At 33.7% G+C, this 19334-nt stretch overlaps 1 protein-coding gene across 2 annotated transcripts; it reads left to right on the plus strand.

Moving 5' to 3' along the window:
* The first annotated feature begins 957 nt into the window (after nt 1-957).
* LOC137404414 (uncharacterized) lies at nt 958-19047 on the plus strand. Of its 2 annotated transcripts, none has more exons than XM_068090614.1 (9): nt 958-1084; nt 1759-2214; nt 4921-5048; nt 7892-8051; nt 8519-8645; nt 14726-14949; nt 17590-17746; nt 18370-18528; nt 18711-19047. In XM_068090614.1, the coding sequence occupies exons 1-9, from the start codon at nt 1036-1038 to the stop codon at nt 18838-18840; spliced, it is 1590 nt and encodes a 529-aa protein (XP_067946715.1). In that variant the 5' UTR covers nt 958-1035; the 3' UTR covers nt 18841-19047. The 2 variants fall into 2 exon arrangements, with proteins under 2 accessions (XP_067946715.1, XP_067946716.1); XM_068090615.1 differs by having other exon boundaries at nt 8522-8645.
* Nucleotides 19048-19334: the final 287 nt, after the last annotated feature.

Below are 19334 nucleotides of genomic sequence, written 5' to 3' on the forward strand. Positions count from 1 at the left end.
TATGAGATTACCAACTTTTAAAACACCATATGTTCAACTCACTCAATAATTCCTAATTCCTGTCTTTTTATTTTAGCTTTTGGCTTGTGACGAAACACATCAGTCTGTTGATGATTACAAATTTCTGTTTTTTCAGTTTTTTGTCTTTTGGCAATTAACAGAAAACATCATTTTGGTGATGATAACCAACAGCAATAAAAATTTATACATAAATATATTTACATACATGTACATACATGTACATGTGTGTACATACATGTACATGTATGTTCATGCTTGTACAAGTATGTACATACATGTACATGTATGTAAATACATGTACATACATCTACATGTATGTACATGTATGTACATGTATGTACATACATTTACATGTATTTACATACACATACATACAGTTATATAATTTCCATTTCTTGTCAATGAAGGAAATAAATGAACTGGATACAAAACAAACAGACAGACAAACAGACATACATAACTCCAGGCAAACTAATGGATCAAATGGAGGATTTCATAATCTAGAGATATACAATGCCTCATAAATCTCATTGTCAAACCTTTTGGCAACCGAACAATTCCAGATGATTGTTTTTGTGTAAATTATCAGGATTCTGCTGCAACTCTGTCAAAAAACACACCTTAGCACAAATAAAGGCTTCTATACATTGACAGCCTTTAACGGTCATCTCAAATGTAAGCTCTGTCTTGCGCATGACATCGGAGGTAGAAATGATGAATGGAAATTTAGAGATGACGTGTACCAAAAATATGTTATAAATTATTAACAGTATAAGAAACATGGAAATAGTAGATTGCATTAGTTCTATGGTCTTACACAGGACCATTGTCAGGGCAATAGGATTAGTTTTACAATATTCAGCATTACGAACCACGATTAAACGCTTGAATGCTTTTCAGTTTCACAAGAATCGGTGAGTGGCAGATCATAGTCGTGACGCAAAGTGAATTGGAAGGATTACAAAAACGTTTCGTGAGTCGTTAATAACCAAAAAGGGAATACAGTAGAAAGAAATGATGGTGAAAACATTAGTGACATTTACTATGTTTTTTATATTTACAGGTAAGTTTTTGTTTGATATATTCTTCTCTTGATTGTTGTTTTTCTATTGAGTATCACCATGGTCAGATGGTACTAGATGAACCTTTATTTGAAATGCTATGGTAGGAAAGGTTTCGGCATAATATTGTAATATGCTATATTTTTTCGTAGCGTATTTTAGGACCTGGACAGTATTTAGACCAAATTGTATGAGTGCCACAAGCTGCTTCACAAATGTATTCAAATGGCTCTTAGCGAGTTTACAAAAGAGCTTACGCTGATCAGAGTAGAGTTTTTGCAGTAATACTTTAACTCAGGTTCTCTTGCCCCCAAGGGAACATATTCTTGTAACATTTTAATCTATTACTTTTAAGCCAGTATATCATCTGTCAAATGTAATAGTCTTGCTTCTTTTTACTGAAAGCTCTCAGGCCATGTAAAATGGTGGACTTGGGAGCGACTCACAAATACCCCTAAAATCAAAAGCAGTTTGTTGCTGGCTAACCAATCAACTACTGGGTACAACTTCGCATGCTGATCATGTACAGATAATCTCTGAAAATATGTGTATTTTCAGAAATAAATAAGGATAATTTGTTAGTTACTTATTGTTAATCAAAGACCACTGAAAACAAACAAATAGATGTGAAAACAGTTTGTTCTAATATAGTCTACTGTTGTGTGTCATGTTACAGCTCCGAGTGTCGGTTATCAGATCCAGAATCCAGTTAACCAAGTCGATGGGACTGTAGATATTGACACAAAGGGTATGATCAGGACTTGTCGTCAGCAGAACGACACGTTTAATCCACTGATCGACATTACAGATTCTTTTATTTTTAATTTCTGGGATGCTGGTTGCTATGTGAAAGCAGATTATCCGGAATACGCACAACTATTCAATGATGTTCTCAGCACGATGAGGCGTTGCCTTCATCCCTGCAATAGAGACCTGAGGTACAGGCTGCCAGATATAAACTGCACTGGACAGGCTTATCCTAACACCATTTCTATCAACTACCATTGTGGGACGTCTTGGCAACTTCCCGAGATAGTGGCAACAACATCAACAGTACCAGCGATGACTACAGCGAGATCAGCGCAAACTACAACAGCCACACCAAATTCTGTTGTTTCTAGCACAGTACCAGGTCCGTTTAAAGATTTCACTCCATGGCACAAATTGGTAATCAGTCAAAATAGCAGATATCATCAGCCTGGTCATGGTTACTATGGCGATATTACTTATCCTTGTTGCTATCTTATTCTAGAATATTAATTATGTTCAAATTTTATTTTTAGTATTCGATTGCGGATGAAACTGACAAATAAAACTTAATGTTATAAACAAGTTCATATACCAAAAAGTTAAACATTAATTTTCAAGGTTAATGAATAGAAAGATGACTAAAAGTAAAGAAATTTGAAAAACAGGCAATCTTTGTACATATTCATCTTGTTTTCAAAATAACAAAATTAGCATGTATTGATCATGTATTGATTATGTATTGATCATGTATTGATCGTGTATTGATCGTGTATCAATCGTGTATTGATCGTGTATTGATCGTGTATTGATCCTGTATTGATCGTGTATTGATCGTGTATTGATCCTGTATTGATTATTAGTCTGACACAATCAGACTCCAACTTCAGACAAGAGTTGTGAAGACTCTTGATCCGCTAGATGTAATGTGTGATATTATAATAAAAGATAAGTTATGGCCTAGCAGCTCATCAGTACTACATAAGCTTTCCTCATCAGCCCTTTGTATTACACTAGCCGTTACTAGTGTCTTTATGTTAGCCCTATATGCAGTAGTTCCTGTTTACTAACTCTGTATAAACTAGTAGTTTCTGTTTATTAACTTATATATACGTAGACCTTGCTAGTTAAAAACAGAAAAAAACCATGAAACAAAAGTAAAGCTTTTAACAAAACTAGCACCGGAAGAATGCTAGTTTCAGTCAAAAGATACAAATATTTTGACAGAACATGGCAAGCTGCTGTAAATACTCAAATGGCATGAATTATACAGAATATTGATACTTTAATTGCTGCAGCATATAGATTTGATTTATGGCATCTTGTCTATTGCTATTTTTATGTACATATAAGTTGAAGTATTAACTTCGATGAAAATAATTCCATGTGTAATATTTACAAACGTAGTTGTAGAATTGTTACCATTATACATGTACCTGTTTGCTTGTAACCTTTAACCTTGTAACCTCTAACCCACTAACACTGCCTGAACTTTTATTTGTTTCTATCAGTATTCATATTACCTGCAAAAGCAGAAAGTTTTTTCCTTGCAAAACTGCTGTTCTTATCTTAGAACACAATACAACTATTTTTGTCGCTTGTGTACGTGAACTTTTACACATCTCATTTTAGCATTATTTATCTACCATGACAATATTTAAATTATATGCTGCTCACAGAGTGTCTTCCAATATAACTTTAAAACCACATGTTATTAAGCTCATATTCCCTTGATATGTTAGTCCGCTCATCACCAGCCTTCTGTTACACGCTTATCATAAAAGCTCAACTAACAGAGAGTGACTGACGAACAGGTGCTGAGAGAGAGAGAGAGTCAGCTGAACTTGATGGGCCCATCTTCATGACTCTTACCTCTAATCTGCAAAAGCGTTTCTTCCTTGACGCTATTTATGAAAGTTCATCAATAGCTGGCTGTGTATATTATATCTTTATTCTGATTTGATGGTATTTTATTAAAAGTCTGTTTGGATGCTATAAACTTACCATTTACTCTATAGACGCTAAATTTAATTAAAAAACAGTCGTAATATATTTTTTACGAATAGCCTATTACAAATAAAATAAAACTATAAAAATAGTGTCACATACACATCAAGCAATGCATTGTAAATAAAATGACGCATTTAACACAAATGGATGTCTTCCAGATAAAACTATCCATTTCAAATAATGCATTACGTTATAAATAAAGTAAAGCAGTATAATGCATTGCAACTAATGTAGCACATTGTAAAGGAAGTAATATATTATACATAAGATAATGCTTTGTAAATAAAATAACAATAAAATAAAACCCAGTTTTTCATTTTTTCATTTTTTTTAGGTTAACCATCACATTTTTGCTTTAGAAATTTGAATTTCTACAATATTCTAGCAGACGTCAACTCATAATCAGCTTAATCAGCTAAATGCTGCCTCACTAGAGCATACCACTAATCCTCTACTCACTTGTGGCTATAACTCCTATTATAATTATTATAAATACCAATCTGCCTTAAGGAATTATGGTAGATTGTAGGCAGGTATGGTCCCATGTCAGCCGTGATTTATGACTATATAACACACCAGTACTCTAGTAAGGTCTACATTGCTATCAGTTAAGTACTCTTAGACAGGCTTGTAACTTTTTTGTCCAAAATATTAATAATTAAAACAATTTAGTACATAGTTTAAGAAAGACTATAAAATTGCTCTCTGTTCTAATGAAATTAAAGGATTCAAACTGTAGACAGACCGCAGATGAGGAATCTGTTTGATGGTGTTAAAGTTGTTATAAATGACATTATGCTATTGTCCTTACTGATCACAGGGTGGCAATGCTATAAATTATCTGACTGATGATTTACTCTCAGTTCTGTGGTTTGTATGGTATTCCAGCTACAGCATTTGCCAAACATGGATACCAAACATGGATACCATCCCATGGTTTGTCTTATTTCTAAAGGAAATAAGACAAACCATGGGAAAAATTTTTGTTTTGTTGCAACTTTTTCACTCCAACACGTGTTCTTATTTCTGATGCTTTCTTTCAGAAACTCTTTAACTGAATCTTTGTTGGTTTATGTTACAGGAAGCCATCAGTTGGTTGCCGAGGAGCGAGCTGGGAGCGAGGGATATCTCTCAGTAGATCTAAACACAGTAGTATGCGATGAGATTGACCAGTTGCATGTGCTCAGGCTTGAGTCAGAGATTGATGAGGTATGACAGCGTTTCACTCCTTCGTACTATCTACCAAGCCCTTTCTGGGAGACATCTGTTCTTTGACATATTCAGGAACCATGACTCCGATGAATTGACTATTCCTTAGAACGATAATACTGTACTTTATTGAGGGAGAAACACAAGACAGTAGTTCTAGTAGCTCATCAGTTGATACTAGCAGTTGTCTCTTGAACTCAATAATCTCTTATCTCTGAGTACACTTCCTCAACAAGCATCTTATACTTTGTACCATGAAGAGACATATTCATGACAAATGACTCTGAGCATGTTCATAAAATTACACCTACGGTTGCCTCAGTATGTCAGAAACCGGTGGTAAGAAAATTCTGCACATATAGTTTCTATTTCAGTCACCATACTATGGGGTCAAGGTCTACAGATTTATTAATACAAATAAGGAAAATCTAAAAATGTTGTGATATGAGTATAAAGCTGCCACTTTTTAAGTTGATATTTTCAACTAAAATTAGACAATTAGAATGTAAAAAATAAGAAATGCCTTCCCGTTGAACTTTGACCAACCATGATAATGCTGCCATCGTCCAAGCTTCTATTCACAGCAAATCGTTATTTGTAATGTTGCTAGTTTATTGAAGCATCATATTCTCTCAATAACATTCACTCTCTTTAGATATTATATCAACAATTCTTTTTGGTCATTCAATTCTACTATTTATTAAGTTAAAGCAACATAGACAGACAGTTTTTCAAATAATGCAACAGATGTCCTAGCTGGCTAATGTTGCCATGCCACATCTGATAAATGATAGCAGTTTTCTACTTGTCTACATATTTCAAATGTTATTTAGGTTACCATAGAGACCATTGATTGACAAAGAGATTTTTAATAAAACGCTTAATTCAATTACATTTCTCATGTCTCCAAGAGCTACGTGGAACGAACTATGTAAGAATTAAACTCTGGCATGTGGTTTTTAAATCTCTTATCTAGAAAAATTCTGCTACTTTGTATCTATCCACATAGCTCTTGTACCTTGTGCATATCCAAGGAGAGAAAGTTAAGTAAAAGGTTGCATCCTTACGAAATGGATCAGAAATTCAAAGACAAACTTATTCTATAAGCTTGCTTCAGACTTGACTATCTTACAAGCAAGAAACCTTGCTTAGGAAGAGGCCATGTTATTATATAACATGGACTCTATGAATTGTGTCTATACAGTAACACTAAAGAACGTTGGTCTAGAAATATCTCTGTATTAATATTACTATAGTCTTCAAATGAGTTTACTCATTTGAAGACTCTACAGATTTAAACTCATATTTTTAGAAATATTATAACAAAGATTAGTTTCAAATATTTATGTTCGACAAAATTGTTGATAGTAGCAAATATTAACTGGTGAGTTTATGAATTCTGGGTTGTAAACTGCGACTCTTCCTTCTAACTTAAAACTTGAAGTATATAACAAGCGTCAACTTTGTGTTTTTACCCAATCAACTTGACAGTAAATTAAGAGGTTTATTAGAGAAAACTTATTGGTGCAGCTTTTTACAGACTGAAAAGAGATTGAACAAAATAAAATAGGTTTTTAAAAGTAACTAAGAAGCATGTGACCTCCATTGACTGACCTTTACATTTTCTTAAGTGACCTATATGAGCCTGTCAAGAAAATATCTTATATATTACTAGTAGGAAATCACTGATCTACCTTATTAATATATTATTAGTAGGAAATCACTGATCTACCTTACTAATATATTACTAGTACGCAATCACTGATCTACTTTACTAGTATATTACTAGTAGGAATCACTCATCTACCTTACTAATAGATGACTAGTAGGCAATCACTGATCCGGATTTGTTACTGTATATTAATAGTTTTCAACTGATTCCATCTAAAACCACATTGCGTTCATTTGACACCCCCTGTAACTCACTTCAAGTCATGAGTAACATGTTTTTACCCATTACACTAAACATGGACCTTTCCCTGTACCAACAGGAAGGAGTGAGCACATTCGTGATGCCATTTACAGCAATAGCCAGTATTGATGATGCAATATGAAGATATCATGGCTTTTCCATTTCGTACGAAAGTTACGCCACTCAGGCAAATAAGTTCCTTTAGACAATTTTTATCTACTTCCTAGTCTGCAAGTTGCCCTGATAGAACTGTTTAGTAGACTATTTTGGCTGATGAATTGTGGAATATAACTATAATGAGTTGTTACTAGGCAACACTAGTCGACTAAATAATGACAGTCGCATTTTGAATGAGTTCTAAGAGTTTTAATTGGTCGCTTAATTATCATGAAAGACAAACTAATACATCTTTCTAGGTTACCTTCACCTATAGCAGTTTTTATTTGCTCATTGTGCACACATTCTTTAGTTCTTGACATGAAATTTGTGGATGTACTAGCAGCATCTCAAATTCTCAGTTCTCAGCTACCTGATGACTTTTTGGCAACTGGCTCAAATGGAACCGAAAGGCTTACTACTAACGAAGCTCTGGGTCAACCTAATATTTCTAAAAATAATAAATATGTAAGAAACATGCAAGGTTAGTTCTGTTCAGTAGAAGACGAGGTGAGGCCGCAGTTGATACTAGCAATTGTCTCTCTTGAACTCAATTATCTCTTATCTCTGAGTACTCTTCCTCAAAAAGCATTTTAGACTTTGTACCATGCAGAGACATTCTCAATAACATTCGCTCTTCAGAGATTGCATAAACAATTCTTTTTGACCTTTCTAATTCTATCCATAAGCTAATTCAAAATAGGCTCTCAGTCTGTTTCTAGAATAATATATAGATAAGGCTAGTTGATTAGAGTTGCTACCCACCCTGTTGTAGGACCACCCATGCCCTTCAACACTTTCTCCGACTGCGGTGGAGAATCAACTGCATGAGAACAACGCTCTGCTGTCCCAACCACACTGCATGACAAATGACTCGGAACATGTTCATAAAGTTACTATCACCTACGATTGCCTCAGTATGCCAGAAACCGGTGGTAAGACAACTCTACACATAGTTTCTATTTCAGTCAGCATACTATGGTGTCGATGCCTGCAGATTTATTAATACAAAAAAGTAAAACCTTAAAATTTTGTGATATGAGTATAAAACTGCCACTTTTTAAGTTGATACTTTCAACTAAAGTCCTGCAATCGAAATGTAAGAAATAAAAGATGGCTTCTCATTGAACTTTAACCAACCATGATAATGCTGCCATCGTCCGAGTTTCTATCCGCAGCAAATTCTTATTTGTGATGTTGGTAGTTTATTGACGCATCATAAACCTATATTTATATTTCTTGAAAAAGTATTATAGAGATTGTATTTTGCTGGTACTAAATCTGTAGAGACTTGTTAAAGCCATTTCTCACAGACTTAATGGTTGTTTAGCTTCTTATAGAATTGTTTTTAAACCATCTTGTGTATAACATAACCAAATACTCATATTACTTTGTTGTACAGCAGACCCGGATGAGAGTGCAACCGATCCTGAGCCAAGTAACATCGGACTCATTCTAGGAATAGCTGTGCCTATAGTGGTTCTGCTGGTGGTGTTAGTTTTTGTTGCTGTTGGCATTATTTACAAGAGGTAAGTTCGCAAGTTGGTCCGTTTGCTTTGCTATTTGATAGACTATAGCAGGACTGCCTAGATACAAGTCGGAACCAGATAGTCGTTCACAAACCAGTCGTACACACTGTCTCTGTTATTACATTCCCCACTCATTTAGACTTGCTCAACAGATTTAGATATTAGATTATTTTAGAATGTTTTATCGCTACTAACTCTGCGTAACTCAACTCTAAATCGTTCCACAGAAAGCGCTGTATAAGTTTATTCAAATTCAAATACTTCTACCTGCAGAACCAGGTCTAAATCAGCATTGAGTAGTACTTTCAAGACAAACCGATTCACAGCATTCAACTTCTCATGCTGACTCTAATATGTTGAATTGGAGAGCAATGTTGCAGCAGCGTAAGAATTTTAAAATTAGCGAACGAATGACTCGTCTAAGTTCAAGAATTTTAGTTGCAATGAGATTATGATTTAGCCTGGGGTTCTACGTGTACATTTGGTCTTCATAATAAAAGGCTGGTTGCTCTTATACGTAGGTACTGAGATTAATTAGTTCTATCCTACTGCTCGTAGCACAGGCTTCCTATTCTGTTTCTATATTTCAGTAAGTTGAGTACAATAGCAGTAGCATTGATATGATGATGGTCGCTAAATCTGAGAAAAAGTGATCATTTTTGCACCAAAAAATAGTTATACTTACAACTCTTCAATTTTAAGCAATTCGACTTAGAATGATCATTTTTGTCACAAGTTTTTTTTCTTCAAATGAACCCGCATTTTAAAATGTTTCCAAATATAGAGTGCAATGGTTAAATTTGCATCAACAAACTCACATTGATGTGATAAAAGCCTCTTTTGTAATGAAGGCCTATTGCTAATGATATTGGACAACTTTGTACTTTACAGTTACAGTTCAATACTCATTGTGCCGCTCGGCAATACATAAACCACAGTGTAATTATAAACAGCGTTAGAGCATACAGTCTCCAGGACAGTTTCTTTGTGTGAAAAGATTCCTGATTAGTCAAATCAATCTCTAACAAGGTTGCCTTTTTCAAATATTGGAAAACCAACTCAATGTGAGCAAAAATATCTTTCAAGAAAAACAATTCAGGAAATATTCAGTTACGGTATGTTATCAGTATTTAATAAGATTTATGGACCTATATGTTCATCTGAATCTAGCAGAAACTAAATGAATTTTGAATTGCTACTTGCTGTCGAGACCTTCAAAGGATGGTGGTTCTCCTCTCCATGCCGTGTATCAAGCAGCAAATAAAAAGATTTGGCTAATTTGGTGCTTCCACTAAAATTGAAAATTCTCCATTTTATTTATCTAATTAAAAAATAAACTAATAAGTTACAGACATGTCAGGTTTTCAAAATGCTGTCGAAGTAGCATTACGTTGTGTGTAGGAATCAGCGATTTGTCAACACAGAAAATACTTTGCTTTGTTGCTAATTTTGGTAATTAATCAGTATGTCATCCATATACCACTATTGCTGCATATTATTGTGTAGGAAATCTGATATTCTCACAAAATAGCTTACCATTGATCACTGAGAGCTCCTGTGAAGGCTTTTAGATTTAATCCATGTTTGATTCACAATCATCAACTGTAACTTTGGTGCTCATCTTCTCTCAATGTTAATTCCAGCCCTCCTAATCTCTTTAATATGTTTGTGTTTGATACCTATGATTACAAACTGTGCAACCGAATCAAAATCAATTTTTAAACCTCAACTAGTAATTATCTTTAACCAATAACATGACTGGCAGCACTTAAAAAAGCTGCTGACACTTAATCTTTAACAATGCCAAGCAGAGTCATTGTAGCACTACAACACGAGTTCGCGGTTGTCTAAACTGATATCTGGCTTGACTAGTAAGAAACCAAGTATGTAAAAATTATGAGCACATCTTGAAGCGGAGTAGAACCAACCCTGGAAGGTCTCTTATCAAATCACAGGAAGCATTTGTCACTGTGAAGAGTCATTGATTAAATCAGGAACATATCTTGTCAATGTTTTCAGTCCAACCATATGTTTGATATGATTGTCAGATATGTCAGATATCTGACATATCTGATAATCGTATGTCACATATCTTTGATTAGACGAATTCACAACATGACACGGGCAATATGCATTCTAAATAGCATTGATTCTGAACACAAGAATTCTTTAGAAGGTCCCTAGGTACATTCATTGCCAACATCAAATAGACAATCCTATTTATATGTGATACTTTTGTATTCATCTTCAATTTTACTTCATACTGTCAGTTGGCCAGTTACGTGGAGGTTCAAATGGTATATCTTTATAATAAAACTAGGTGAATGCCCTGCATTGCACCGTAATAAAACAGCTTATAAACATTACATGACCTACATTCCTTTGCATTACACTACCCGCAACTGTTTGTAAGCTGTTTTTATTACCGGTGCAACACCGGGCATTCATCTAGTGAGGCTGTGAGCCCAGATGGTGATAGTTACGTGTGAGGCTGCTTGCAAATACGTAATGCCGTTGTGCGTATTTTAACCGATGTAATGAATGTCTTCACTATTATTAATTGCTATGGTCAGTTGAAGGCGTAGTCTAATGGATAAGCTGGATACCTCCTTCTATCTCACACTAGTTCTCTTTATGTCTGTTCTTCTCTATCTCTCTCCGTCTATCCACTCCTTTATCTACCTCTCTCTCTCTTCTCTCACTCTCACTTATCTCTCGCTCTCCCCTTTCTCTTTCTCCTCTTTCTCACTCTCTGAATCTAAGCATTGCTAAACCTGTGCTGTCGTTGGCGCTTCTCTGCAGTAAAAGTAACAACCAAAACTAATTTTCTTGACTCGTACTTGAGTAATTTGCCTTGTCATATGTGATTTAGTTTTTCTCTATAGTGTTTACACTGCTTGATGTAATACATTTGTTTAATAGCGTGTTTAACTAGTTTAGTTTTAGTTTAGTTGTGGGCTGCAAAAAGAGTTAAACAAATTACAGTTTATTTTTATAAGGATAACTCCTTCAATATATGATAGTTTCAACGTACAAAGAAGATCTCAGACCAAATTACCTTTGAAAGCAAAGGTTTGATAACTTTAAAAACCTGTTCCTAAGGTCTGCCTTGTTACACTAGACACTATCAAGTAACTAGATGAGACCTCTGAGTTGAACTCAAAGTAATCTGTCACAAGTAAGAGTAGAGGCCATCTAAAGATGTTCATTGTTGGGCAATCACCTTCCTAGATCAGAGACTTGCTGAACAATGTAAGGATTAAGATATAGTAGAGAGTTACGTATATGAAAGTTAGTGAGGAGGACATCTTGACGAACGGCCATTAATAATGCTTATAGGCACGTCTTGTCAGTCATCCGATATAATTCCTGATTATAAGTAACTAAAGCCCAGTTCATATTGGACGCCATTCCAATAACCAGATCTCTTTATAAATACATTTTCAAATGCGTGGGATGTTTAAAATTTATTTTAAATTATCAAATACCATGTAACCGCATCCACAAAGATATCTTGAAATGCCGACACAGTTTTCGATGCTCAATCAAGGCGAGGAAGATTGTCCAAAGCAAAAGTTCCTGTTTGCATCATAGAAGAGATGTACATGTACATGTCTCCCCTTGGTTTCCTGTCAAGACTACATTCAAACTTCCCGAGAGCGAAAAGGCTTCATACGTAGTTTACTCAAAGATGAATCTCCAACACAACAGAAACAAAACTAGCTAAAAAATGTTGTCTGGGTTAAAGCAATAAATCTTCTAAGGTTTCACGGAGATCAAAAATGTTACGTCTGTAAAATCATTAGGCAGAGAACTCATATGATTGGATAGTCATAGTGTTTGTTGCCTCCCATTTAGATGGAGCTAAATCTATATTATTCGTCAACAGTCTGTGGTCAAGTAGCGGATGCTCGGGCTCACACAGAGTATAACCCAGGTTAACGTTGGCTGATTTGGTTAAGCTGTGTATACTCTAGCCAACAACCTGTCGCTAGTTTTTGACTGATTTTGTGACTGAGAACCTGCTTCACAAATGAGCACACAGACTGATCTACACCTTCGATTAGTATTACCTGTGCTAACGCGTTGGTCATTATTATTGCTTATTAGCGCATGCTTGCTAGTTCAGCATGAGCAAATGTAACTGCGCTCGATCGATCTGCAACCAAATGATTGTCTGCTAATTGAACAAACTCAAATGGCAGCATGACATATTTTTCAATATAATTTTAATCAGCCAAAAGTTTTTTCAAATATATTAGCCAATCAAGAGTTTGGAAACATCTAAATAATATTTAGCAGTTTGAGTTGGCTGATATACAGGGAGCGTTAGTAGGAATTCTGACTGCTCAAACAGAACTTGTGTTTCATTTCGCTTTAAGTTTTCTTTGTAAATTAATTTGAAATTTAGCCAACAACAGTTTGTTACTGTTTTATACTGCTTGGTACTGTTTGTGACTGTTTGACGCTGGTTGATATTGTTGAATACTATTTGTGACTGGAGAATTAGTAATAATGTATTAGTGAAATATGTTGTTTTTTAAATATGAATTTGCATGATTACGATAAATAAAATACAGTTTATACTTTAATCATGGCATACGAAACTAGAGTAAAAATAAGAAAAGTATGTTTTACTTAGGACAAACCTCATTTATAAGCAATGTTTTTTTATTCCTTCTGAGGACAAAACCAATATAATTTTGCAGCTTTTGAACTCTAGAACAGCTAACACAAAGTTGTCCGTGTAAAAACACAACTTTTGTAAGGGAAGTCATGCTACTTGTAATGTTTGGCCTTGAGACCTGTTTGTGAAAAATCTATCTCTGGATTACATATTTCTTTTATGATTTTGGTAAAAAAAAGTTGCTCTCGATTGCACAATCACGGACACATTGATTTGTAGAGATGCGCCTTGCAATATATTTTGCAGCATATACAGTTGTTCACTGGAAATATTGGTTACACATCGAGTTGCATCTGCAAAATTATACCTATTTACCAAAACTGAGAGCGAGTCAAGTGCAAAAAGAAAGCAAAATGTGCAAATTGCTGACAGCCTAGGAAGTGATAAAAATGTCTCACAGCTGTTCACAACCATTTTCAATTCATGCTCATCCACACCTGCTAACTCCAAAGTATTGCCTTCTTGGAATTCACATGTTTTGGTGTTGTTAGCAGTCCTCCAATAAGAGTAGTTCTTTAGTAAGACTTTGTGTTAGCAATCATCCAATCAGAGTAGCTCTTTAATAATATTTTAAAGGATTTTACCTTTTGTGAATCTTTAGAGCTACGTATATGATTATGTCTCTATTGCTTTGCCACTTACCATGTCTCCATATGGTCAGTCATATAATTACCAAGTCTCCATATGATCAGTCATATACTTACCATGTCTCCATATGATCAGTCATATACACTTACCATGAGCTTTTTCAGCTGATGTATAAAATGTACACGAGTTGATTTTACATAGAGTTAGTTGCTCAAATGTATTCCTGTGACCTTGACATTTAAGACTTCTCAAAGTCAGTGAGCTATTTGTAATTAATTATTGTGTTTGAAAATATTTGAGGTTTTGTTTGCAAACAATCAGCTGCGTTGGAGAATATCTATTAATAGCTATTATCTCCTCCTTCAGTAGCTCAGTCACTGACCTACACACCATGAGCACAGGTGCTTTCATAAATTAACAAGGCCGTCGTTTTAACCTTTCTACTTATTCAAGGAAAATAGTCATAAAATTTCACTAAAAGCTATCTTAACAGAGTCCTTGCAACAATTTTATTATGCAAATGAAAGTGTAATAAATACCTGAGAAAAAAAACAGAATACTGCAATACTTGGACTCTATCTCTGAGATTTTAGTCTATATTTTATTATGAAAACTAAATGAAAGCCCACCTTTTCTATTTATGAATTGGGGTCTGGGAATGTGTTTACAAACAAGACTAATAATATCCAGAAAAAGGCTTTATTAGCAAATGATAGCAAATGCAATTACATAAAATTGTTAGGGTTTGCACATTTTTATGTGGCAGCCATTGTTCACAACTTTGTTGTTCACTCGCTGATTACAGGAGAAATAGCATTAAGGTATTCCTGGGCAACAGGAGCAACGCCTATGACCCGGATGAAGGTATTTATCAAGACCCCAACCACGCCTTCAACTACAGCCAAATGGACTCTGCATATTCCAATGAGAATATAGGTGATAATGCTCTCTATCAAGACCCCGCCCTCATACTCCGCCCACCTCCTATGTCGGCATTGAAGAAACATAAACCATCAGTCAAATCAATGGGTTAGTACAACTCTATTTATATACCCTATTTATAAATAGTTATATATTTTTCAAAAGTTTTTTAAAAATATCATAATTCCGGTGTGTAGTTAATTATGATACTAATAGTTGCACGAAATCTTACTCTCTGCGCTTTGTCGAGACTCATGACGATTTCTCACGGCACTCTAGACAGCCAGAGTACTAGGGATAATAATAATAACAAAAATGATAATCATAATCACAATAGAAATAACAATAGAAATAACAATAGAAATAATAATAGAAATAACAATAAAAATAACAATAGAAATAACAATAGAAATAACAATAGAAATAATAATAGAAATAACAATAAAAATAACAATAGAAATAACAATAGAAATAACAATAGAAATAATAATAGAAATAACAATAGAAATAATAATAGAAATAATAATAGAAATAACAATAAAAATAACAATAGAAATAACAATAGAAATAACAATAGAAATAACAATAGAAATAATAATAGAAATAACAATAGAAATAACAATAGAAATAACAATAGAAATAACAATAGAAATAACAATAGAAATAACAATAGAAATAACAATAGAAATAACAATAGAAATAATAATAGAAATAATAATAGAAATAACAATAGAAATAACAATAGAAATAACAATAGAAATAATAATAGAAATAACAATAGAAATAACAATAGAAATAACTATAGAAATAACAACAGAAATAACAATAGAAATAACAATAGAAATAACAACAGAAATAACAATAGAAATAATAATAGAAAAAACAATAAAAATAACAATAGAAATAACAATAGAAATAACAATAAAAATAACAATAGAAATAACAATAGAAATAACAATAGAAATAACAATAGAAATAACAATAGAAATAATAATAGAAATAATAATAGAAATAACAATAAAAATAACAATAGAAATAACAATAGAAATAACAATAGAAATAATAATAGAAATAACAATAGAAATAACAATAGAAATAACAATAGAAATAACAATAGAAATAACAATAGAAATAACAATAGAAATAACAATAGAAATAACAATAGAAATAACAATAGAAATAACAATAGAAATAACAATAGAAATAACAATAGAAATAACAATAGAAATAACAATAGAAATAATAATAGAAATAATAATAGAAATAACAATAGAAATAACAATAGAAATAACAATAGAAATAACAATAGAAATAACAATAGAAATAACAACAGAAATAACAATAAAAATAACAATAGAAATAACAATAGAAATAACAATAGAAATAACAATAGAAATAACAATAGAAATAACAATAGAAATAACAATAGAAATAACAATAGAAATAACAATAGAAATAACAATAAAAATAACAATAGAAATAACAATGATAACAATAAAAAAAAGAGAGTGCTAAGAATTTATAGAAATTATATTTATAAAACTTTAGTAAAACCTAATCTTAAGCTGCAAATTTCCTTGACGAAAGTTTGAAAAGGGTTTGACAAAAGCAAAGTTTTGCTTATTTCATGGTTTGAGGTAATTTCATGAGCCCTGTAAGCTAGAAACATTGGGTAGCACATTTATAATATAAAATTACATGATAAAATATAACACAGAGCATCTAAGGATTATAACAAACAATTAAATTATTGTAAATAATTTACTTTGTTACAATTAGATGTTACTAAATGCATCATACAGCAACTCAACTTATTGAGTAACAATACAAGCTAATAGAATGCATTATGTTGTAATGAAATAAATAACATAAATTATAACCTAATTTCGTAATAATAATAAAGAGATGAAGAGGGGTGCTTTAAAAAGAGACGCAGATAGTTTAATAGTAGCAGCACACGACCCAGTTCTACGGAGAGACTATCAAAGGTGAAAATGGGGAAGTCTAGCCAAGAGTGAAAGTGTAGACTATGTAATGAAAGAGATGATACTGTCAGTCACTTGATTAGTGAATACTTGAAACTCTGTCTGAATACAGACACAGGCCTGATAAAGTAGCGCTGCAGTGTACTGGAGTATATGCAGGAAGCACAATCTATGGTACCAGACGCTAAGAAGTGGGATAACCGTGGTGCCGCACTGTTGATTGGAAATGAAAAGGTTAAACTACTATGGGGGTTTTAATATTCAAACAGACAGCACGCAAACCAGATTTAGAATTTTTCAAAGACACAAGAGAATGTGTGATTGTTGACATCGTTATACCAGGTGATGCACGTAAGACAAGAATGGAAGAAGAGAAAATATAGAAGTACCTAAACTTGGGATTTGAACTCGGAAGGCTGAGGGACCACAATTGATGCCAATAATTATTGGAGTCTTAGGAACCATAAGCTAAAGACCGATTTCACACCTCACTGAGATAGGGGCTCACACATACTTTAAAATAATCCAGAAATCAGCACTTTTTGGGACAGCACAAAATTTCAGAAAAGGTCTCCAGTAGTATTCAATCATGTAACAACCCTTTAGTCCTTAGATAGGACTCGAGCTCACTGTGAAAACAGTCCAACGACAGTGAAAACTTTATTCCTGAATAATAATAATAATTTTATAGTATACAAATAATAAACCGTAATACTTAGAAATGAATATTTTTTACCTCAATGAATCCTTATGTTTCTTTCAGAGTCTGATTACCAGGATCCCAACAGTCTAGCCTGTACTGGCCCTCCTGGGACACCTAGTCCAATAAGGGACGCCCTCTATTCTACACACGACGACCCATCTTCCTCGAGTGAGGTATTTGGAGATGTAGACGGCAAAATATCAGATGATCAGAATGTGTAAGTAATGGAAAAGTTTCCAAATCAGTCGAGAGAATGTTGCTGAAAGTTGTCTTTTTATAGCCAGTGAAAGCTAGAGCTAACTCTTTCCATGTTAAACTGAGAAACGATTAGTGGCATTTGTAGTGCATGTATGTCAAATTAAGGTATTTTTATCTTTTTACATCTACTCCAGTGGTTCTTCGTTTATTTCTTATCTGAAACCAATAAGTTTTAATATTTATTTTATTGAGTATTGTTTTATATTCATCGCGTTCAAGTGTTTTTAAGTTGATTGCATAAAAAATTTATAACAAAAAATCAATAGGTTTATCAAAGCTTAAAATGACAGATGTTGTTGCATAAAGCAAAGCCATAGGAACTGTTGCGAAGACACTGCGTGGCATAGAGTTATTCTAGATATTATACACTCAATTATTGTAAAAGATTTTCTCCTCAGGCTAAATGACTTCAGCTTGGGCAGGTTGTTTATACACAGGTATGTTATGGTATGTTGTTTATACACAGGTATGATATGGTGTGTTGTTTATATACAGGTATGATATGGCATGTTGTTTATATACAGGTATAATATGGTATGTTGTTTATATACAGGTATGATATGGTATGTTGTTTATACACAGGTACGATATGCCATGTGTAGTAGTAAACAAGACTTCACGGACACACTCAGAAGAATCCCCAGAGGGTTATCCATTGGAGCGCAGGCTCTCCCAATCTTCATACACTCACATGGTGGTAACAGATGGCCAAATGGAGCCGCATAACTACGCCATTATAAGGTAGGAGTATTTAACACTCAGAGAATGTACATCGTGTATTTCGTAATTTTAATCAATTCTGTGGAAACAGTTTCAAAAAAATTGTTGCTTTCAAAATAGCTTTAAACAATTTGTAATAGTTTAATATGTTGTAAACAGTATGCGTCATTTATGATTATTATATTCGATAATTAATTTTACAGGAAGTCAAGACCATACACCGACTCCGTTTACTATGACCTCCAGAATGAGGTGCAGTTATACGATAGTCCAGTATATGACTCGACTGAAGATGTTCGTGAAGACAAGGACAGTGACGGCGGAAATAAATAACAAAAAACACCAAAACAATGTCTAGCTGGTGATATACATCTGGCCACATCTGCCTTAATTAATCTTCTAGGTTGGCCATCAAAATGATAAATTAAGATGTCTTTGCCTGGATTAAGAAAATATATGGGTTCATGAGTCAATTATTGGTGATAGTATTAACAGGTTATACACTGAATAAAGGACAGACACTCACTTTGTGACCTTCAACTTGTCTCTTACGCTTATCTCTAGTGCGAAGATGTGAGAGCCACTCGAGTGTTTCGTAGTCGTGTAGAGTAGCCCAATGCGGCGAGAAGCAGTTGGGCTGCCAAAATTTGTGTAAAACCCTGACAGTCAACTAAATGTGTTGCTATTACAAAGATTGCTCAGAGCATACCAATTAGCTAGTCCATGGTCAGTGCTGCTAATAATAATATATTCAGCAACTCATGTGTCTTACATAGATCTGTTGTTAACGTTAGGGATTGCGGATGTTCATGCCTAAACTTGTTTCA

The sequence above is a fragment of the Watersipora subatra genome, chromosome 9 (assembly GCF_963576615.1).
Source record: "Watersipora subatra chromosome 9, tzWatSuba1.1, whole genome shotgun sequence".
Classification (NCBI taxonomy): Eukaryota; Metazoa; Bryozoa; class Gymnolaemata; order Cheilostomatida; family Watersiporidae; genus Watersipora; species Watersipora subatra.

Bases quoted from the DNA above. Each gene is read 5' to 3' on its own strand.
- LOC137404414 (XM_068090614.1), top strand. From the start codon at position 1,036: ATGATGGTGAAAACATTAGTGACATTTACTATGTTTTTTATATTTACA. The intron at 1,085-1,758 runs GTAAGTTTTTGT...GTCATGTTACAG, and splicing joins TATGTTTTTTATATTTACAG to CTCCGAGTGTCGGTTATCAG. The intron at 8,052-8,518 runs GTAAGACAACTC...TTTGTTGTACAG, and splicing joins CAGTATGCCAGAAACCGGTG to CAGACCCGGATGAGAGTGCA.